Genomic DNA, 18,002 nt, shown 5'->3' on the forward strand with positions numbered 1-18,002 from the left:
ATGGTTCGTTACCAAGCCAAATAGTAAAAAATGTTTGCCACTTATGTGATGAATATCTTTGAGGAATTGCAATATGTTCACAGACATTCCATGAAGAAACAAATTCATCAGATAAAAGTTTTAAATGAGAATTATTTGCTCTGATACATGTTAGTAGCCTAGTCTGTAAATGAACATGATGTTCACAACAAATAGAATATGCAGAACAGAATACCAGGTCTGGAAATTAGTATGTTGCTTTTGGGGAGCCAGTGGTGATCCCTCCTTTGGGTGTTTAATAAGAATGTGATGATTTACACAAGTCATCCCCCACTGAAAGGGCCGTTGAGAGAAGCTGTTCCTCTTTGGATTCACTGAATCATCTTTCACTATCAGCTGTTCTCAACCTACAGCTGGTGAAGCCCTGCTGGGTCCATTGCTCCTGTCCATCATGCTAAAGGTTTGGCCAAAACCAGTGTGGACTGCTGAAGGAGTGACATCCTCCAATCCATCTGCCCCACAGCCAAAGCTGAGTCTGCAAGAGTATTTCTCCAGGCTTCCTTGTTGGACTTGGTGCTCTGACTGAGTAAGCAGGGTCTGGACATTTGCAGTTAAAATATGTGGGGGGTCTCTGAGTTTATTATGGGGAACAACTATACTCAGTCTCCTCATAGCCCTGTGGTATTTTTTCCAGATTTGGGCATTAAATGATGAGAAAACAGTATTCCTGCAGGGAAGAAACAAAACAGGTGGCTAATAGACTGCTGGGATCACAGCAGATGCAGACTGGAGAAGGATAGGCAATCCTTTGTTCTAGCCTACTCTGCCCCATCATCACTATTGGATATTACCATACCTGTTGGGATCAGGGCTTTCTATATGGCTATGTGAAAAATGCAGCTCTGCATAGAGACGGATGCTTCCTTTTGCTTTATACCATGCAGGGTACTGGCACGTTAAGTTCGATAAATCCTGACCCATGAGTTCTTCCAGTTCTAGGGGTTTGTTCTGCCCCATTTTTCTCACAGGCCTGTGTGGTGTGTGTCTTGGCTATCTGAGTGAGTGGCGCTCTCTCTCCACATTCTGTGACAAGGATGGTGCAGGAGTTAGAGCCTTAAACTAGGATTTGGGTGGCCTGCATTCAATACCCTGCTCTGCCACAGACTTCCTGTGTGACCTTGGGCAAGTCACTTACCTTCTTAGTGCCTCAAGTCCCCATTTGTAGCATGGGGATAATAGCACGACCCTGCCTCACAAGGGTGCTGTGAGAATAAATACATTAAAGACTGTGAAGTGCTTTTGACATCCACTAATAGACCAACATTGGAACACATTTGTAACAATACAGGTATATATTAATAGATGTCTCACCACCTAGGAATATAATTCAATTTCCTTATGGTCTAAAATCATTTTCCTTCAATGGGATATTTATAGACAGCCAGCCTAGTTATTCCCCTTATTGTTATGGACTGTGATAAATTTACAGACGGTGTGCATCTAATCATTTATCCCGTGCTCATTACTCTAGTATCTGAGGGGGCAATCCTGCTTCCACTCCTGTTTGAATTTTTCAGCACGAGGGTTAAGAAATGCAACTCTGCCATGAAACGCCTGGCTGAGATTATCTGCTGAGGATTCCAAAGCATGTAAGCACAAGACCACAACCTGCACAGATCAGGACTTGCTAGTCAATTCTTTAATATAGCCAATAGCCTGTTACATAAACACAATGTACATTCCAGGGTGTGGGCTTACAGCACCTTGTATGCACATCCAGAGTGCTGCAGGAGTGGGGAATTCTACTTAGAACCTCACAACACACCTGAGGAGCGTGAATTTGACCATATTACTGCTTACATATCATCCACATCTACCATATCCAGCAGATCTCTTCATGTTTGCCTGCCAGCTCGCATTTTTTTGATGTGTTCCCACCAAAAGCAGAACTTCCAGCTGAGGATTCCTTTCTGGGACCAAGCATCCTTGTAATCAAGGCTTCCTGATCTTCTGGCCTAACTCATCACTGCACGGCTAGGGTGTCGGTGGTCCAGAGAAATGCTGTAATGGAAGCAGCAGTCAGCACTCTGATGCTCTGATTTCCTCTCTCTATCAACTCTACAGACCGAGCTATTTAAGAAGCAGACTTTAGAAAGGTAATGGTGCACGTTAGACTAATCCTGGTTTGTGGGCATCTTTTAAAAATCTTAAATCGGATCCCCAATGCGGTGCCTGCGGGCACCATGGCTCCTGCAGGGGCATCTAAGTACACCTGGGTACTGGTTGGTGGATGAGCATCCACTGAAATGCCGCCGACAAGCTGCGTCATCCAGAGCCATCACCGCTGAAATACTGCTGAAAATCAGCGGCATTTCGCCGTCAACGCCTCTAGATGACGCTGCTTTTCAGCAGCGATGCCTATTGACGTTGCCACTTGTTGGTGGAATTTCAGCGGATACTCGTCCGCCGCCACAGTCCTCCGTGGCTCGTCGTCTGGCGCCCGCCAGACGAAAAAGGTTGGGGACCACTGCCTTAAATGAATATTTAAATGTTTATTCACAGTTGCCTGCCTGACTCCTGGTGCTGAATCTCAAAGCGTTTCTCTCTGCTGTCATGCTTTTTGCAGCCATTGAGCCATTGATTAGGTTTTAATGCACCAGGATAATGAAATGACTTAGCATGATGGTTATTTTAAAATTATTTTGACCTTTGTTTTCCATTTCTTCCCTAACCCACCCCATCCCTTACACAGATTTCTTAAGGACAGACAAATGGAAGTATTGTGAATGCTTCCAAAAGCCACCTCCGCCTTGGCCAGCACCTAAATGCCAGATTGAAACTCATTGCCTGGGGGTAATTGCCAACCCATAACACCCCAGTTATCAACCCACCTGTGGCATAATTAGCAGGGTTTGGCTGAAGGTCCTATACAAAGTTTGAGCCTTTTAGATCTAATGCAGGTACTCAGGTGCCAAGATCATGAGCTGATATCAATACGGAGATAGTGTGTAGGTGTATGTGTCTGCGTGCTATTGTCCCATGAGCATAGGCAAGCCAGAATCTGCTCTCAAGAAACCGAGTTACAAATCCTATATGACTGCAACGACCTCAGTCTGCCATCTGATCTGATTGAGATTCATGCATATTGACTTGGGGTCTTAGCCTGACTTCAATGGGCTTTGGATTAGGTGGTTGGTATGGCAGTCACTCTTCAATAGTTCATTATGAAACCAGCTGGGATGGGCCGAGGATCTTATGGATCTTGAGAACCAGGCCAGAGATTGTGTGGATTAGGTTCCCCCATCTAAGAGGTTCTCAAGGGGTTTATTCAATCAGGTACATGGTTTCACGGGTACTTTAAAATGTGATAGGTAAAATGCTGACTTTAAGTGGGTGACAGTGTGGACTTTGGTTTGAGCACGTCCATGCATAAGTTATATGCAATGCCTCAGTCTACGTGTCCATATATGTAAATGCACTGTTGTGTACACATGCACCAATGAGAATAATGACAGGTTTCAGAGGAGCAGCTGTGTTAGTCTGTATCTGCAAAAAGAACAGGAGTACTTGTGGCACCTTAGAGACTAACAAATTTATTTGAGCATAAATTTTCGTGGGCTTCAGCCCACTTCATCGGATGTATAGAATGGAACATACAGCAAGAAGATATTTATACATACAGAGAACATGATATCCTCACACCTTCTATGGGTCATCTCGATTATCACTTCAAAAGTTGTTTTTCCTCCTGCTGCTGATAGCTCATCTCAGTTGATTGGCCTCTTAGAGTTGGTATGGCTACTTCCACCTTTTCATAGTCTCTGTATGCTTATGCTCAAATAAATTTGTTAGTCTCTAATCAGACTAATGGGAAGGTACCTTATTTAAAATCAGGGCTTTGGAACGGAGACCGGAGTTGGAGTGTGGAGCAGCTCCAGAGCAGTGGAGCTGCAGGTTTTTGCCTGGAGCTGGAGTGGAGCTGGAGTACAGCTCCAAAGCCCTGTTTAAAATATAATGTCAATGCAAGTCAGTCATTAGTCCTTCTATCCTAATGCCTAGAATGAGAAAGGGAGTAATTTTTATATATAAAATGATCACATGTCCATTTTCAAATTTCAGGACAGAGGTATTTATAAATATATCGAAGCCGCAAGGAAGGCTAAAAAAGTTAAAACAAGCTGTCAAGATTCTCTCCCCACTCTGAACTCTGGGGTACAGATGTGGGGACCCGCATAAAAGACCCCCTAAGCTTATTTCTACGAGCTTAGGTTAAAAACTTCCCCAAGGCACAAATCCTTTCCTTGTCCTTGGATGGTATTGCTGCCACTACCAAGTGATTTAGACAAAGATTCACCACTTGGAGTTCCTATTTCCCCAAAATATCCCCCCAAGTCCCTTCACCCCCTTTCCTGGGGAGGCTTGAGAATAATATACCAACCAACTACCCTTAATAAAAGTACAGACCAGACCCTTTATTTTTAGGATGCTAAAATCAATCAGGTTCTTAAAAGAAGAACTTTATTATAAAGAAAAAAGTAAAAGCAGCACCTCTGTAAAATCAGGCTGGAAGGTAATTTTATAGAGTGATAAAAAGAAAAACACAGAGGATTCCCCTCTAGGCTCAACTTCAAAGTTACAAAAACAGGAATAAACCTCCCTCTTAGCATAAGGAAAATTCACAAACTAAAACAAAAGGTAATCTAACACATTTCCTTGCTTTACTTACAATTTTTGTAATCTTAGATGCTTATTTTAGGTATGTTTTTAGGAGATGTTTTTTCCTGCCCTGGTCTCTCTCTCTCCTTCAAAGAGAGAACAAACAAAGAGAGCACAAACAAAACCTCCCTCCCCACCCCCAACTTGAAAGTATCTTCTTTTCTTATTGGTCCTTTTGGCCAGGTACCAAACAGGCTTTTTGAGCTTCTTAACCCCTTACAGGTAAAGGAGGGATTTTATGCTACCCTTAGCTGTATGCTTACGGCACAAGTGAAGAGGGAATTTCAAATGCAGTCACCTGACGTTGAAGGTTTCAGGTGAAAACAAAGGCTTTTAATCCAGCCAATCATGAATTGCCAAGAACGGTACAACCTGAAGGAAATTGCTGCTAAAGCAAACCAGAGCTGCCTGGGGAGGGAGGGGGGACGCAGAGGGCGCAAGTGGGACAATTTGCCCCGGGCCCCACTGGGGGCCTCCACAAGAATATAGTATTCTATAGTATTGCAACTTTTTTTTATGGAAGGGGCCCCCGAAATTGCTTTGCCCCAGGCCCCCTCAATCCTCTGGGTGGCCCTTAAGCAAACTATGACGAGAAAATGTTTATGAAAAATCATTAAGTAATCACCTGGGTAGGTGCTGCCGTGCTGAATACTGTACTGCACCTTGCTGTAGATTCTGGGTTCTTTACAGCTCTGATCTTTTCCTAGCATTTGAAGTCTGGTACAGTTATGAACAAGATGTCAAATCCAGGAACTGATTAGTCATTAATTTGACTTGTCCTTAAGGAAGTATATTTGCAATTTAATTAAAAAAACAACAATGAATATTACAATAAATTTGCAGTAAATTAATAAATAATTCACCTACTTGTTTCGGTGAGTATTTAATGCTTGTGAAAAGCACCAGATTGATAGGACTGGACAGAAACATCCTCTATGCACAGAACAAGTGCAGGATGGGCAGCAGCAATATGAGTTTCCTTTGCATTGCCCCCCACCAATCTCAACCTTAGCCTGAAAGAATCATGTTTAGCTCCCATACCCTCACACATGCTCTCTGAGCCAACTCAGACTTTGGTCTCTCTGCTTAGACTTCCGGCAAGGGAGCCCACTAGCACCCAGTGTTTTGCTTTGTTGTGAAATACACACCGCCTGACCAGGAACTGGGCAGAAATCACTCGCTCAGAGGCCCTGACCAGGAAATAAGGGATGTCAGCACTGCTTTCAGGAGGTGTGATTGCAATACCTGTAGACAGCTAGCTAGATCAAAGCTGCTTTGAGTAACAATAGTATTGAAATTGCATCAGCTGCTTGGGTATGTACTCAAGGTCCTGGCCCCTTCAACAGCCTGTGCTGCAGCAGCTTCTCTGCTATTGTTACTGGAGCGAGCTAGATGAAGGCTACCTTTGGTGTGCCGTCTCCACACTACATACCCATTGTAACCGTTTTTTACCACTACCAGCCTAGGCTGGATTCAACTCAGCGAGCTGGGGGTGCATGGGTCTGCCACCCACTTTAACCATCCTTTGTACTATCCAATCCATTCCAGGGTTGTTTTTCTGTCAGTTTCTCTTTTCTGATGTTCTATTTGCAGGGGCTTTCTGAATACAACTGCAGAATGTAGCAAGCACATGCTAATCCATTAATTTAGTTCCCTGAATTCTGATTTGAAGCAAGATAAACAATAGGCATGAACACTGAAGCTGTATACATCTGACCCACAGAATAAATACTGCACCTAAGCCTCTGTTGGAGGCTTTACATCCTCCTTTTCCCCCCTCCATTGCAAAGTGCCTAAAGGCTTTGCTCTTGGTCCCTTCTGGGATGGATCTCTGCTAGCTTCAGCCTTGGACATCCCTACTTTTGGAAAGTGGCCGACTTTCCATTCCCTGATTCACGCTCCTATCACTCTATTTCCCATATATCTGCCTGTCTTGAAAGCCACTGTCTGGTTACACTGTCGCATCTTACTATTAAATACGTCAGGAGGCCTCTTTGTCCTGTATCTTTCATTCCACCACCATGCTCTTGAATCCAGCCTCAGTTTGCTCGAACTCTGAACTTGCAGTTTCTCCCACAACTTCCATGGCTCTAGTTAGTCTCATCTGCACCTTCAGAACATCACTGGGAAAGGCATTTATTTAGACCTGGCTGTTGCTGAACTCCTTATCCTTGAACCAATCACTCCCCATCTCCACTGCTGCAATCTCCTCTTCTATCCACACTTCTCTCTTGACCCAGGGCCTAAGAACACATCCCTTCTATCACTTGCTGCCTCCATCTGAGGTGCTGAATTAGTCTTGTGTGCTCAGTGGATCATCTCCCTCCTTACAGACAGGATCTGCTATCAGATAAGGAGTAAAGGAAGGCTGTAAGGCAAAAGGTATCAACTTAGGAGAGAGAAACTCCTGAGTTTGGCTCTGTGGCGTCTTCACCTATCCCAGAAGTGAATAAGGCAACTACTGCACTTCATCATTAATTATCACCATTACTGTTAGTTTAGAGCCTAGAGTGTAATGTTTCCCCATCTCATCTGTACAATTAGGTTGATCACACCCATCTACCCTGCAGGGCTGTGGCAGGGGTTAATTAGTTACTGTTTGTAGAGCGCTTTGAAGCTGAAAAATGCTATGTAAGGGCTATGTTATTGTTTCTATGAATGAAGGACTCTATACAAAACTAAACTGTATTGTATTTGGCCACTGGATGTCACAGCTGCTCAACATACAATACAGTATGGAGAGGGGACGGGGGACAGAAGTGCTTACCCAGCGACAGAGTAACAATGGCATTTCCAGAAATTGTTTTGTTCTGCATGGAGTATGTGTTTGTTAAGGGGTTTGGGAGTTTTTGTTTCTTTTTACATTGTTTTTACTGATTTTCAGAAATACAGAATAGCAGAAGTGCTTTCTCTACACGTTATACAATGGGGAGTCAGGAGCACTAGCTACAAGCGACACACAAATGCAGCTGTGTTGTCCCCCTGCAGCTTAACCATGTTCAGTTACTTTAGACAGATTCGTTACAGGAGAAAAGTGAAATCTAATTTCAGGCATGTTTACAAAAATCTGCAGAAAGAAGTATGCTCTTAAGTCCGGTTAGCTAACCCATGTTAACTAACCTGGGTTAAAACAGCATTGATGCAGAAACTCAGCTTTAAACTTGGGTTATCAGCTCAAATTCAGCTCCAGATTTCCCCATAGGCTTTAATTCAAGCTGCTAACCTGAGTTAAAAGCCAAATTGCTGTGTCTTCACTGCTATTTTGACCCAAGCTAGCTAACTGGAGTAAAGAACACACTTAAAAAAAAATGTAGACATACCCATCATCTCCTTTTGCCCTGAGCAGGAAGGAAAAAGAGTGGGATGGTCACCAGCATGACCTACCCCTGGAGATGACAGGACTCAGTGGGTGACAAAGGGAACGTCTACACTGCAGTCAAGGAGTGTGAATGCAGTTTGTGTAGATGTACCCGAGCTGGCTTTAATCTAGCTAGTTCAGGTGCCACCAGCAAAGAAGCCCGGAGCAGCACATGCTTCTGCATGGGCTGCACATGCCCACCAGGGACTCTGGGTAATAACTTGCGCAGCTAGTCCACACTGAAACGCGTGCTGCTGTGGCTTCCCTGCAGTCAGGGCGGCTCTATGTATTTTGCTGCCTCAAGCATGGCAATCAGGCAGCTTTTGGCGGCATGCCTGTGGGAGGTGTGCTGGTAATGCAGATTCGGCGGCATGCCTGTGGGAGGTCTGCTGGTAATGCAGATTCGGCGGCATGCCTGTGGGAGGTCTGCTGGTAACGCAGATTCGGCGGCATGCCTGTGGGAGGTCTGCTGGTAATGCAGATTCGGCGGCATGCCTGTGGGAGGTCCGCCGGTCCCACACCTTCGACGTACCCGCCGCCAAATTACTGCTGAATCCGCAGGACCAGCGGACCTCCCGCAGGCACGCCTCCAAAGGCGGCCTGACTGCCGGCCTCATGGCGACCGGCAGGGTGCCCCCCGCGGCTTGCCGCCCCAGGCACATGCTTGCTGCACTGGTGCCTGGAGCCACCCCTGTCTGCAATAGTACCTGAGCTAGCCAGATGAGATCTTTGAGACTATGGAATAGGCTCCTAAGTGAAGTAGTGCTAGGCCCATCACTCTTTAAATCATACAAAGCAAGACAAATTCTGCTCTCTAACATTGGAGCATCCCTAGACTATCTAATCTTTGGTTTTCTATAGCCCCAATCACCACCATATCCAAGAGCTCCAGTAGAATCAGTGGGTTCCTCTGAATTTACATCAGTGAGAGCAGAATTTGGCCAAGCACCTGAGAATATAATACAGGCTGAACCAATTCTGCAGTGACCATGTGGCCTGGAGGCTGGGTGGAATGAGTTGCCAGCCCTGAGGGGCTGTATCACCACCAACTTCCATGATTCTTGCAGATTAGTTTAAATACAGGAAAAACTGAAATGTAGGGCCAAATTTCCACAGAGGCCTCACTGCTCAATATAAATAAGAGACCAGGAGGGACCTGATTTGTGTGCAAGAACATGCATGTGGAGAAATGGAGGCCAGGTTGAACCCCTAACATAACAATAGTTTTGTTACCCCAGAAAATTAAGGTAAAAATAAATCAAATGATTTTTTTTCACCACAGCAATCTGTCTGGTTGTATAGCAGAGGCCTCCCCATGCCACTGTGTCTGTGGATGTTGTTGATATTTTTGCTGACTGGCCACGTTTTAGTAGAGCTGTTGCTTGCTATGCAGTAGGCAAACCTAAATGTAAACTAGCTGGCATCAGCTAAACTGAGATATAGCCTGGAACAGCTTAATCAGTAATGTCCTTATCTAAGCCACAGTTCCAGACTGCTGACGCATGGGTTGGTCCCAGGAAATATGGCCACGTTCACGGGGAGTAACCTGGCCCACATGAAAAGCGGGAGACTCCTAAATTTAAAACTATTTGTCCTGTTGGACCAGTTCTGATCGTCTGTCTGAGTGTGTAAGTGAAACACAGGCATTTGTATCACGTCCCTGCTTGGAAGCACAGACCTGACCCCATCCTCTTACTTCCCAGACCACCACTATGCAGCGTTCCGCTTGCAGCTGCAGACCCTCCTCGTAAGTGGAGTGACCTGCCTTCCTCACACACCCCACCCTTCACACTCCCCTCACACCTCAGTGATGCTTCCCAAAAGTCCATGCAGCCTTGTGAGGACCCTTCCTCCAAACTCCATTCAGAACAACAGGAATACATATTTCGTGCCCACTGCTTAATCTAGAGCCATGGTTCTCAACCAGGACTTCGTGTACCCTTGGGGGCATGCAGAGGTCTTCCAGGGGGTACAGCAACTCATCTAGGTATTTGCCTAGTTTTACAACAGACTACATAAAAAGCACCAGCGAAGTCAGTACAAACTACAATTTCACACAGACAATGACTGTTTATACTGCTCTATATACTATACACTGAGATAAAAGGACAATATTTATATTCCAATGGACTTATTTTATAATTACATGGTACAATAAGAAAGTCTGCAATTTTGCACTACTAGTGTGGCTGTAACACTTTTGTATTTTTCTGTCTGATTTTGTATGCAAGTAGTTTGTAAGAGAGGTGAAACTTGGGGGTACGCAAGACAAATCAGACACCTGAAAGGGTACAGTAGCCTGGAAAGGTTGAGAGCCACTGACGTAGAGGGAGAGCAGGGAAACACCATTCGCTTTCGGGAGAGGTCCACAAAACGCCCTGCCTTCCTCCAGTCTCCCTCGTTCAGAACAGCAGTTACTGGACAGAAGTGTTTCCTAGAATGCTAGCCCATGCAGCCTTTGCAGGCATTACTCCAGGACTGGGATCTATCCAATCTGCAGCTCCCTTGGCTGGCTTTCTGTTTTTCACAAACAGCTGTCAAGAAGTATGAATATTTTACTCAGCCTGGCTCCAGCAGGAAAAACTCTGTTTGAAGAGGCATTAGCCTTTATTAACAAACACTAAACATCCAGGATGAGGGAAATCTGGTTGTCTGGAGTCAAACAACTAGCTCCTGGCCAAATGTTCCTCAGACCTGGGACTGATCCAGCAAGCTCCCATTGACTTCAGTGATTGAATATGTGGTGTCCTGGACCAAAGGGGCACTACTGAAGGATATATCTATACTGCACACTAGGCCCAGGTCTGTGGGGCTTGTGGACCCGAGTTTTCCAAGCCTAAAGTTGAGCATGCACACTGCACTATAAACCTCTTGGCCACACTAACAAGTTCACACTGTATGACGCAGACCTTCTGACTCAGGTCTGTGGCTCCACCTGCATCCACATTACAAAATGACAGGGCTTTGGACCTGAATTTCAGTGGGGTCCTAGGACCCAGGTTCTGAATGCTTGCTGACATGAGTCAGACTGATTGTATGCATACAGAACGGGGGCTTGGGTTCAAACCTGAGTCAAAGCCTGGGCTTGGTGTGCAGTGTAGACATAAATGTAGATGCTGAGTCAGCTACTCCAGTGCAGGATCAAGGCTGCTGTGTGATTATATACATTCCTGACTGGTAAGAGGGATAGGATAGTTGCATTGTCAAGGATGGGTCTGAAATTGGAACCTGACCTGAGTTCTTGAGCTGCCTGAAATAGAAGCAGCATCCTGGCTGAAGCCAAATTTAATTGATGGTACAGAGTGAACGTAGGGGACAGATGGAAATAAGGAAGGACATTCAAGCACGGGTGTCTGGAAGCCAAGTCTGTGGGGTGAAAGGCTGATTTCCCTCTCTACTTTGTGGGGCTGAAGTCTGTATAAGTGCATCCAGGGGCAAGCAGCCTGCCTATGTACCAAAAACATGCTAAGAACGTTTATGCCTGAGCTATCTAGACATAGAATTTGCTGTTGACTAAATTCAAGTGTCGAGATGGGCCCAAAGCACAGTCCTGCCAGCTCCAAACACCCGCAGCCCTTTGACAGATGTTTGAATCGGAATTTTGCTACTGCTTCCTGTCCAGTATTTTTTTTTTTAAATAACTGACCAAACTAAACCCCCCAGTTTTGAATACCTCATAACTTTGGCTCCAAACCATGCAGCAAAGCCCCTCTCTCATCAAATGTATCATCAGTTTAATATCTGTTACCTCCTCTAATGGGGGAACTAAGTCCTCTCCTTGTAGGGGATGGCTCCTAGGAGCTAATCATTCGTCTTCATCTTTAGTTACTCCATTGCTGTAACAAGTCAGACCACTGGTCCATTAAGTCTAACATTCTGCCGGTAGAGACCACTACCTGATGCTCCAGAGACGGGCAGAACCTGCACATAATGGACTTGCCCGTCTGTGCAATGCTTTATATAGGTAGAAGTTCCTTCCCGACCCTTGTGTCAACCAGCTTGTACCTGGAGCTTGCGATCTGAATATGCTTAGCATGTACAATTACAAAGGTTTTGTTTAAGATGCATCTTCAAAGCAAATGCTGCATTGATTGAGCTGTAGGGGGCTAAAGTGATATTTAGGGCAAAATTTCTTTCCACCCATCACTGTCCACCTGTCCTTTAGACACTAGAATTTACACCTGGAATCAGCAAAAACCCAACGGCAACATTTTCAAAAATGGCTACTAATTTTGATTGCCCAGCCTGAGACCCCAGAATTAAGGTTTGATTTCTGGAGTTGCCAAGCACATGCAGTGCCTGCTGATTTCAGCTAGAGTTTTAGGTGTAAGTGGGCATGGGATGTCTTAGGTTGGGCTCCAAACAATGGAAGTTCCCACAATTAGTGGCCACTCTTGGCCTAAACTGCTTGTTTGTCCTCCTGAAAACTCCAAGTAAATCCTGCAGCTTGGGCACTGAGCAGAATGGCTCCATGTAACATGAATTCACCCCACTTCCAGCAATCCTGGCACCAGCACAAGCTTGCAATTGGCTTCATTTCAAAACCTCTGTGTAACCCCTAGGGAGCTGATCAATAAAGGATAGGTTAGGGAAACAGATTGTTCCCAAATAACATCCATGTTCAATGCAAGTCCAGCTGGGTGACAGAAGAGAACTAGATAAATTCATGGAAGTTAAGTCCATTAATGGCTATTAGCCAGGATGAGTAAGGAATGGTGTCCCTAGCCTCTGTTTGTCAGAGGGTGGAGATGGATGGCAGGAGAGAGATCACTTGATCATTGCCTGTTAGGTTCTCTCCCTCTGGGACACCTGGCATTGGTCACTGTCAGTAGACAGGATACTGGGCTGGATGGACCTTTGGTCTGACCCAGTATGGCCATTCTTATGTTCTTAAGGGATGCTTTGGTGCAGAAGTGACCTCTTGGCTAGTTCGTCCTCAGATGTGGTCCTGTGCGGAATTCTGGAGCATAAACAGGTATAAACCGCTAAAATTTTTCCCTCAGCTAATTCCAAGGACTATTTACCCAACTGGATACACAAGGATTATGAAATGCATTGCAGGACATGTTTGATTAGTTCAGTCCTTACACAGTTCAGTGCAGCTGTCAGAATAAATGACTTCTTGGGGGGGCGGGAGAGGGGAAATACACATCTGATTAAATAACTCAATAGTTCAGCAGTTCCCAAACTTTAAACACGTGCTGTGTGGGATAAAGAAGCAGGAAGGCCTTTTAAAATTAACCATTCATGGACACACAATTAGATTAAAAACAAAACAGCATTTCCCATTCTTCAGCTTGATGCAAGCCCCAGAAAGCCAAGTTTAAGTGAAAAATGCAACTCCCGTACCTGTTTTAGCTTTGGCTTTCTTAAGTCATCACTGCTAGGCAGCGCAACATTACTGAAACTGGCAGAGACAGAGAGGGCAAAAGTACTGGAGATTTTATTGACATAATCTATCTATCTGGCCATTACCATGGTATCTAAGCACCTTCAATGTAAAATCCATTGCAATAGCAAAGTACTTAGTGGATTTCATGGAGTCTCTGGCATTTCTCCCTTTTTGGGAAGAAACACTTCTTGCAGGAGGCTCTGATTTTATTATTTATTTTGGTTTGGGGAGATTATTGGTAGGGGTTTATTAGGCAGGGAGCGGGTGCAGGTTGCCAAAGTTGTTGTTACAACATTAGCATAGTCTAATGAACAGGACTGCAGCATGGCAGACAGGAGACCTGTGGTCTATTCCCAGGTGTGCCACTGACTTGCTATGTGACCTTGGGCAAATCACTTGGGGCCAGATTTTAAAGGTATTGAGGCACCTAAAGATGCAGCTAGCCACCTTAGTGGGATTTTCAAAAGCTCATTTGGTACCCACAACCCATAGATTTTAATGGAGAAAATCTGGCCCCAGTGTTGGGGGCTGAGCACCTGTAGGTCCCATTGATTTCAAATACAGCTGTGGATACTCAGCACCTCTGAAAATTAGTCCCTTAACCTCTTTCTGCCTCAGACTCTGCGAAACGGCTCTGCTTTGAGCTCGGAGGCAGAAGAACGTTAAGTGTTAATATTTGCAAGGCACTGTTGTGCGGAAGCTCACATCCCTGCTTAATGGGAACAGACAGACAGGAAAAGTGGGCAGAAAAGTATACATCAAGTGCATGTCAGAAGGTGGAGTAACCTTCTGTTTCATTAGAACTAGCAGCCTCTGTGAGTAGATCAATAAAATGCTTTAGCATTTGTAGCTGGCAGCTCACGTAAAATATCCTGGTGGGGGGGATTGTTTCAGCAGGGAGGGGAGAAGGATAGGACAGATAGTGGAAGGACTGGAATTCAAGTATATTGTTATTTACACTTTCTGGGATTGTCAAAGAAATGCATTGCCCAGCTTGGTTCTGATTTCAGACACTGCAAGAGCCATGAGGATTCCAGCCACCTTGCTGCACCTGCTCCTTGTGCATCTCAGCGCCTCTCATACAAAACACTGGACATATAAAGGTAATGACTACAAGCGAGAAACACCTGCTTTTTAAATGCTGCTGGCTCCACCAGGCTGCTTAAGACAGTCACCTGTGGTTGGAGCTAAAACTTGGCTTTTCAGCTTGTCTATTAAAAACAACATGGCAGCTAATTTATTTCACTTCATTGATGATCGTGTATCTTAAACGTGGTTCTTTTCACTGCCAACCTTCTTGATTCCTTTGTGTGATTGGGACACATGGTCACACAGAACAATAGGTTGCAAACAACGAGAAAAATCTTTACAGGGCTTTAGAATAAAAGCTGACCTTTTGCTGAGCCTAGAAAGAAAAGAAGAGCTTTCCATTTAGATAACTGTTTGCACACTATTTTACTTTCACAGCCTGCGGAATATGGATACAGAGGCAGCAGGTTGCTTGTCTGCATATTTGCCCTCATGTGAAATTTTGCTTAATTCTTAGTTCTTTTCAGAATCTGATTCAGAATCTGTTGAAGTTAGTCAATGGGAGCCTTTCCACAGATTTCAATGGGCTTGGAAGCAGGCTGCCACAGTGGGGGAACTAAAGTTCTTGATTTAATTTTTTTTTAAATTGCAGATAGCACACAGGGCTGCTTACAACAATTATCTTCAAAATCTTTTCACCAACATCTCCTGAACATCTGTGCAATTACTTCACTGATGTATGTCTGGGAATTAAGTTACAGTACCTGCAAAAACTGACTTTCCCAAAGTAAAATGAAAGAAAAGGTCTCAGATGTTGAAATAGGTTTCTAACGATGCAGTAATAATAAATACATAGAAAAACACTAGGCAGATGCTGAAATAGCTTTGAACAATTAAAATATATATTTTAAAATGGTTAAAAAGCCAGGCCATCACCCTGTACTGTTGAATTCTCAGTGGGAGATTTCAGCAACAGCTTAAGGCTTTACGTTGGCTGTGGTAGTCTGAAATTCTGACTCTGAAATAGATCAATGTGCTGTAATTAGCAAAGGGAACTGCTGGAAAAGAAAGAATGGATTTCCATATTGATTCTAAGCCAGAGCAATGACAGAGGATGTAAAAGTGCCATAATGTCCTGAATACAACAGTACAGTGAGAGCAAAGAGCCTCCAAAGATTAACGCAGTGCTTAATTATTTGGATGGCACTGGGGTTAGGGAAGGTGTTAAATACTTGGATTGAATTGAAGTGGAAATGTTATTGCTTTCTATATTAACAAAGAAGGAATTTTAGCTAGTGATTTAGAGTAGATGAATGGCATACCAGGACTCCTGGGTTCTATTTCTACATCTGCAACTGACTCATGAATGTGACAAGTCACAAACTCCCCCTGTCTGTTTACCAATGTATAAAAAGGAATTAATATTATTTACCTACCCTAAAGAGGTAGTGTATGGTGTGATCAGTGAGAATAAGTAGGTCTGTGATCCTCAAATGTGAGGTAGGACTGAAAGTGCCAATTCTTATTAGTAAAGCATTGACCAGTTACTTTCTTAGCAGAGAGCATTAAAGGGACCAAAGAAGCCATAGACAGCAAGCTAAATGAAAGTTAGGAAAAAAATACGCAAAAGGTTTAATTTATTTTAAACTTGCTCTCCTTTTCCATGCTTTATTTCCTTGATCGTACCTATATAATTACAAAAAAAATAAGTAGAGAATTTGCTGACAATCCTCTGTGGGCCCCCACCTTGGAGAAACTGAGACAATTGGCTTAGCACTATTCAAAGCTTTCACTGTAAAAGAACCCAGACTTCATGCCTCTGGCCCCTGGAATAGATATAACATAACTGTCTGTATAAACACCACTTCTATTTCAATACAGATTCAGCCTCCAGCCATTAGTAGAGATGGGATATTAGGGGGAGGCAGGTTTTCTGGCAGGTGGTGTAGTTGTCATGCAGCCAGAATGATGCGTAGTGTCACGCTAGGGAAGGTAGATCAGCCTTTCAGGCATGCAGTTCCTGGTGGTATAATAATCAGAGAGGGATGCTCTACAGCCCTGCTGCTGAGCAAGGAACAACTCATCGCCAATGAGCCAGCAGCACTCATGCCGCTTTGTAAGAGCCTGCTCTGCTTCTCCTCGGCCTTGCAGCAGGAGAGCTGGATGAAATGCACTGGGGAAAGCACTTTGCAGCCTGCACTGGCAAGCACCAGTCCCCCATCGACATTCAGAAGAGGAAAGTGAGGTACAACCCGCAGCTGATGCAGCTCGAGCTGAGTGGTTACGATGGACCCTTGCAGGGAAACTTCACCATGACCAACAACGGGCACTCAGGTAAGCAGCAGGGGCTTGTCCAGCTACCTTTCCTGCCCCAGAGAGGAGGGCAACAGGGTTGTGACATCATTGCTAATCTCAGGAGGGTGATAGGTTACTGCCTCAATACCACGAACAGGGACTGGAGCATCTCTCCTTCCATAGCCATGGACAATTGACACTACATATAAGCCTAACCGGAGGCTGTAGAATTACCTGGAAACTGAAAACAGGCCTTGGGATTTTCACCTTAACTACCCCATGGAATGACCTAGATAGTCACTATGGTCTAGTCCTGCTAGGGGATACATTTTTTTCCAAGCCAAAGAGTTACCCTAATTATCATAAGACCTTTCCGAGAAGCCAAATAGAAACATAAGGCATACTTCAAACAGCCACAGCCCTGCATGGTCTGGCACTAAGCAGCTACAGAGAGGCCCAGGTGTCAGGTAGGTATAGCTTGCTGTTCCATACTCTCGAGTTCCCTCTCAGGTGCTAGTTAGGTCATTTATTTCCAGAAGATCAAGTGCATCCCACTAATTAGGCTTGTCAGCAATGTAGCATAGGGCAGAGTCGTTTCCCTGCCTACCCTGCAATCGGTCTGCTTTTGAATCGCGCCTAGGGATCAACTGTATGTGCTTGTGCTCCGCACATAGCATTTCCTCACCCTTGTGTCCAGCCCTGACACCAAATTGCAGGTGTATCTTCCACCTGTAGAGAGTGAGGAGCCCTGGTGGGACAGCATCTATTCCACTTCGGCCCCATGGCCTGCCGGGACATTGGTTGGAAGCACATTCACAGAGCCATGAGCACAGGCATGTATCTGGCGCGATTGACCTCCATTCCCAAGGCCTGCCCCTCCTGCGCCTTGGATGTGCCAGGTTGCAGCCCCTATTCTGGCTCTTCCAGAACCTCTTGCTGAGGTTCTGGGTGTACTTCCCCCCCCTCCGCACCTGTTCATTTTTTGCACACCCTATCCGTGGCCCCACAAAGTCACGAGACCTCCTAGTCAACCTCCTCCTGGCCCTGGCCAAGGTTACCATCTACAATACAAGGAGGAGGAGGAGGATGGACGAGGGGTGCTCTGTGACTGTTGGGGGCCTATTTCCAGTCTTCCCTAGTCTCATGCCTCCAGGCAGAGTTCCACAGGGCAGCATCCACTGGCTTCCTAGATGCCTTTGAGGAGCAGTAGGTGGTGTCCAGGGTCCTCTGCTT

The 18,002-nt window shown here is 44.9% G+C and overlaps 1 protein-coding gene across 1 annotated transcript in view; it reads left to right on the top strand.

Annotated features, from left to right (window-relative positions):
• The first annotated feature begins 1,790 nt into the window (after positions 1-1,790).
• The window catches only part of CA6 (carbonic anhydrase 6), a 35,251-nt gene continuing 19,039 nt past the window's right edge, over positions 1,791-18,002 (top strand). Inside the window, exons 1-3 of the mRNA XM_050931428.1 lie at positions 1,791-2,135; positions 14,456-14,548; positions 16,626-16,808. Coding sequence (XP_050787385.1) covers positions 14,470-14,548; positions 16,626-16,808 — 262 coding nt within the window. The 5' untranslated portion in view covers positions 1,791-2,135; positions 14,456-14,469. The remainder of the gene's footprint in view (positions 2,136-14,455; positions 14,549-16,625; positions 16,809-18,002) is intronic.

This window comes from Gopherus flavomarginatus, chromosome 21, assembly GCF_025201925.1.
Source record: "Gopherus flavomarginatus isolate rGopFla2 chromosome 21, rGopFla2.mat.asm, whole genome shotgun sequence".
In the NCBI taxonomy this organism is placed as follows: Eukaryota; Metazoa; Chordata; order Testudines; family Testudinidae; genus Gopherus; species Gopherus flavomarginatus.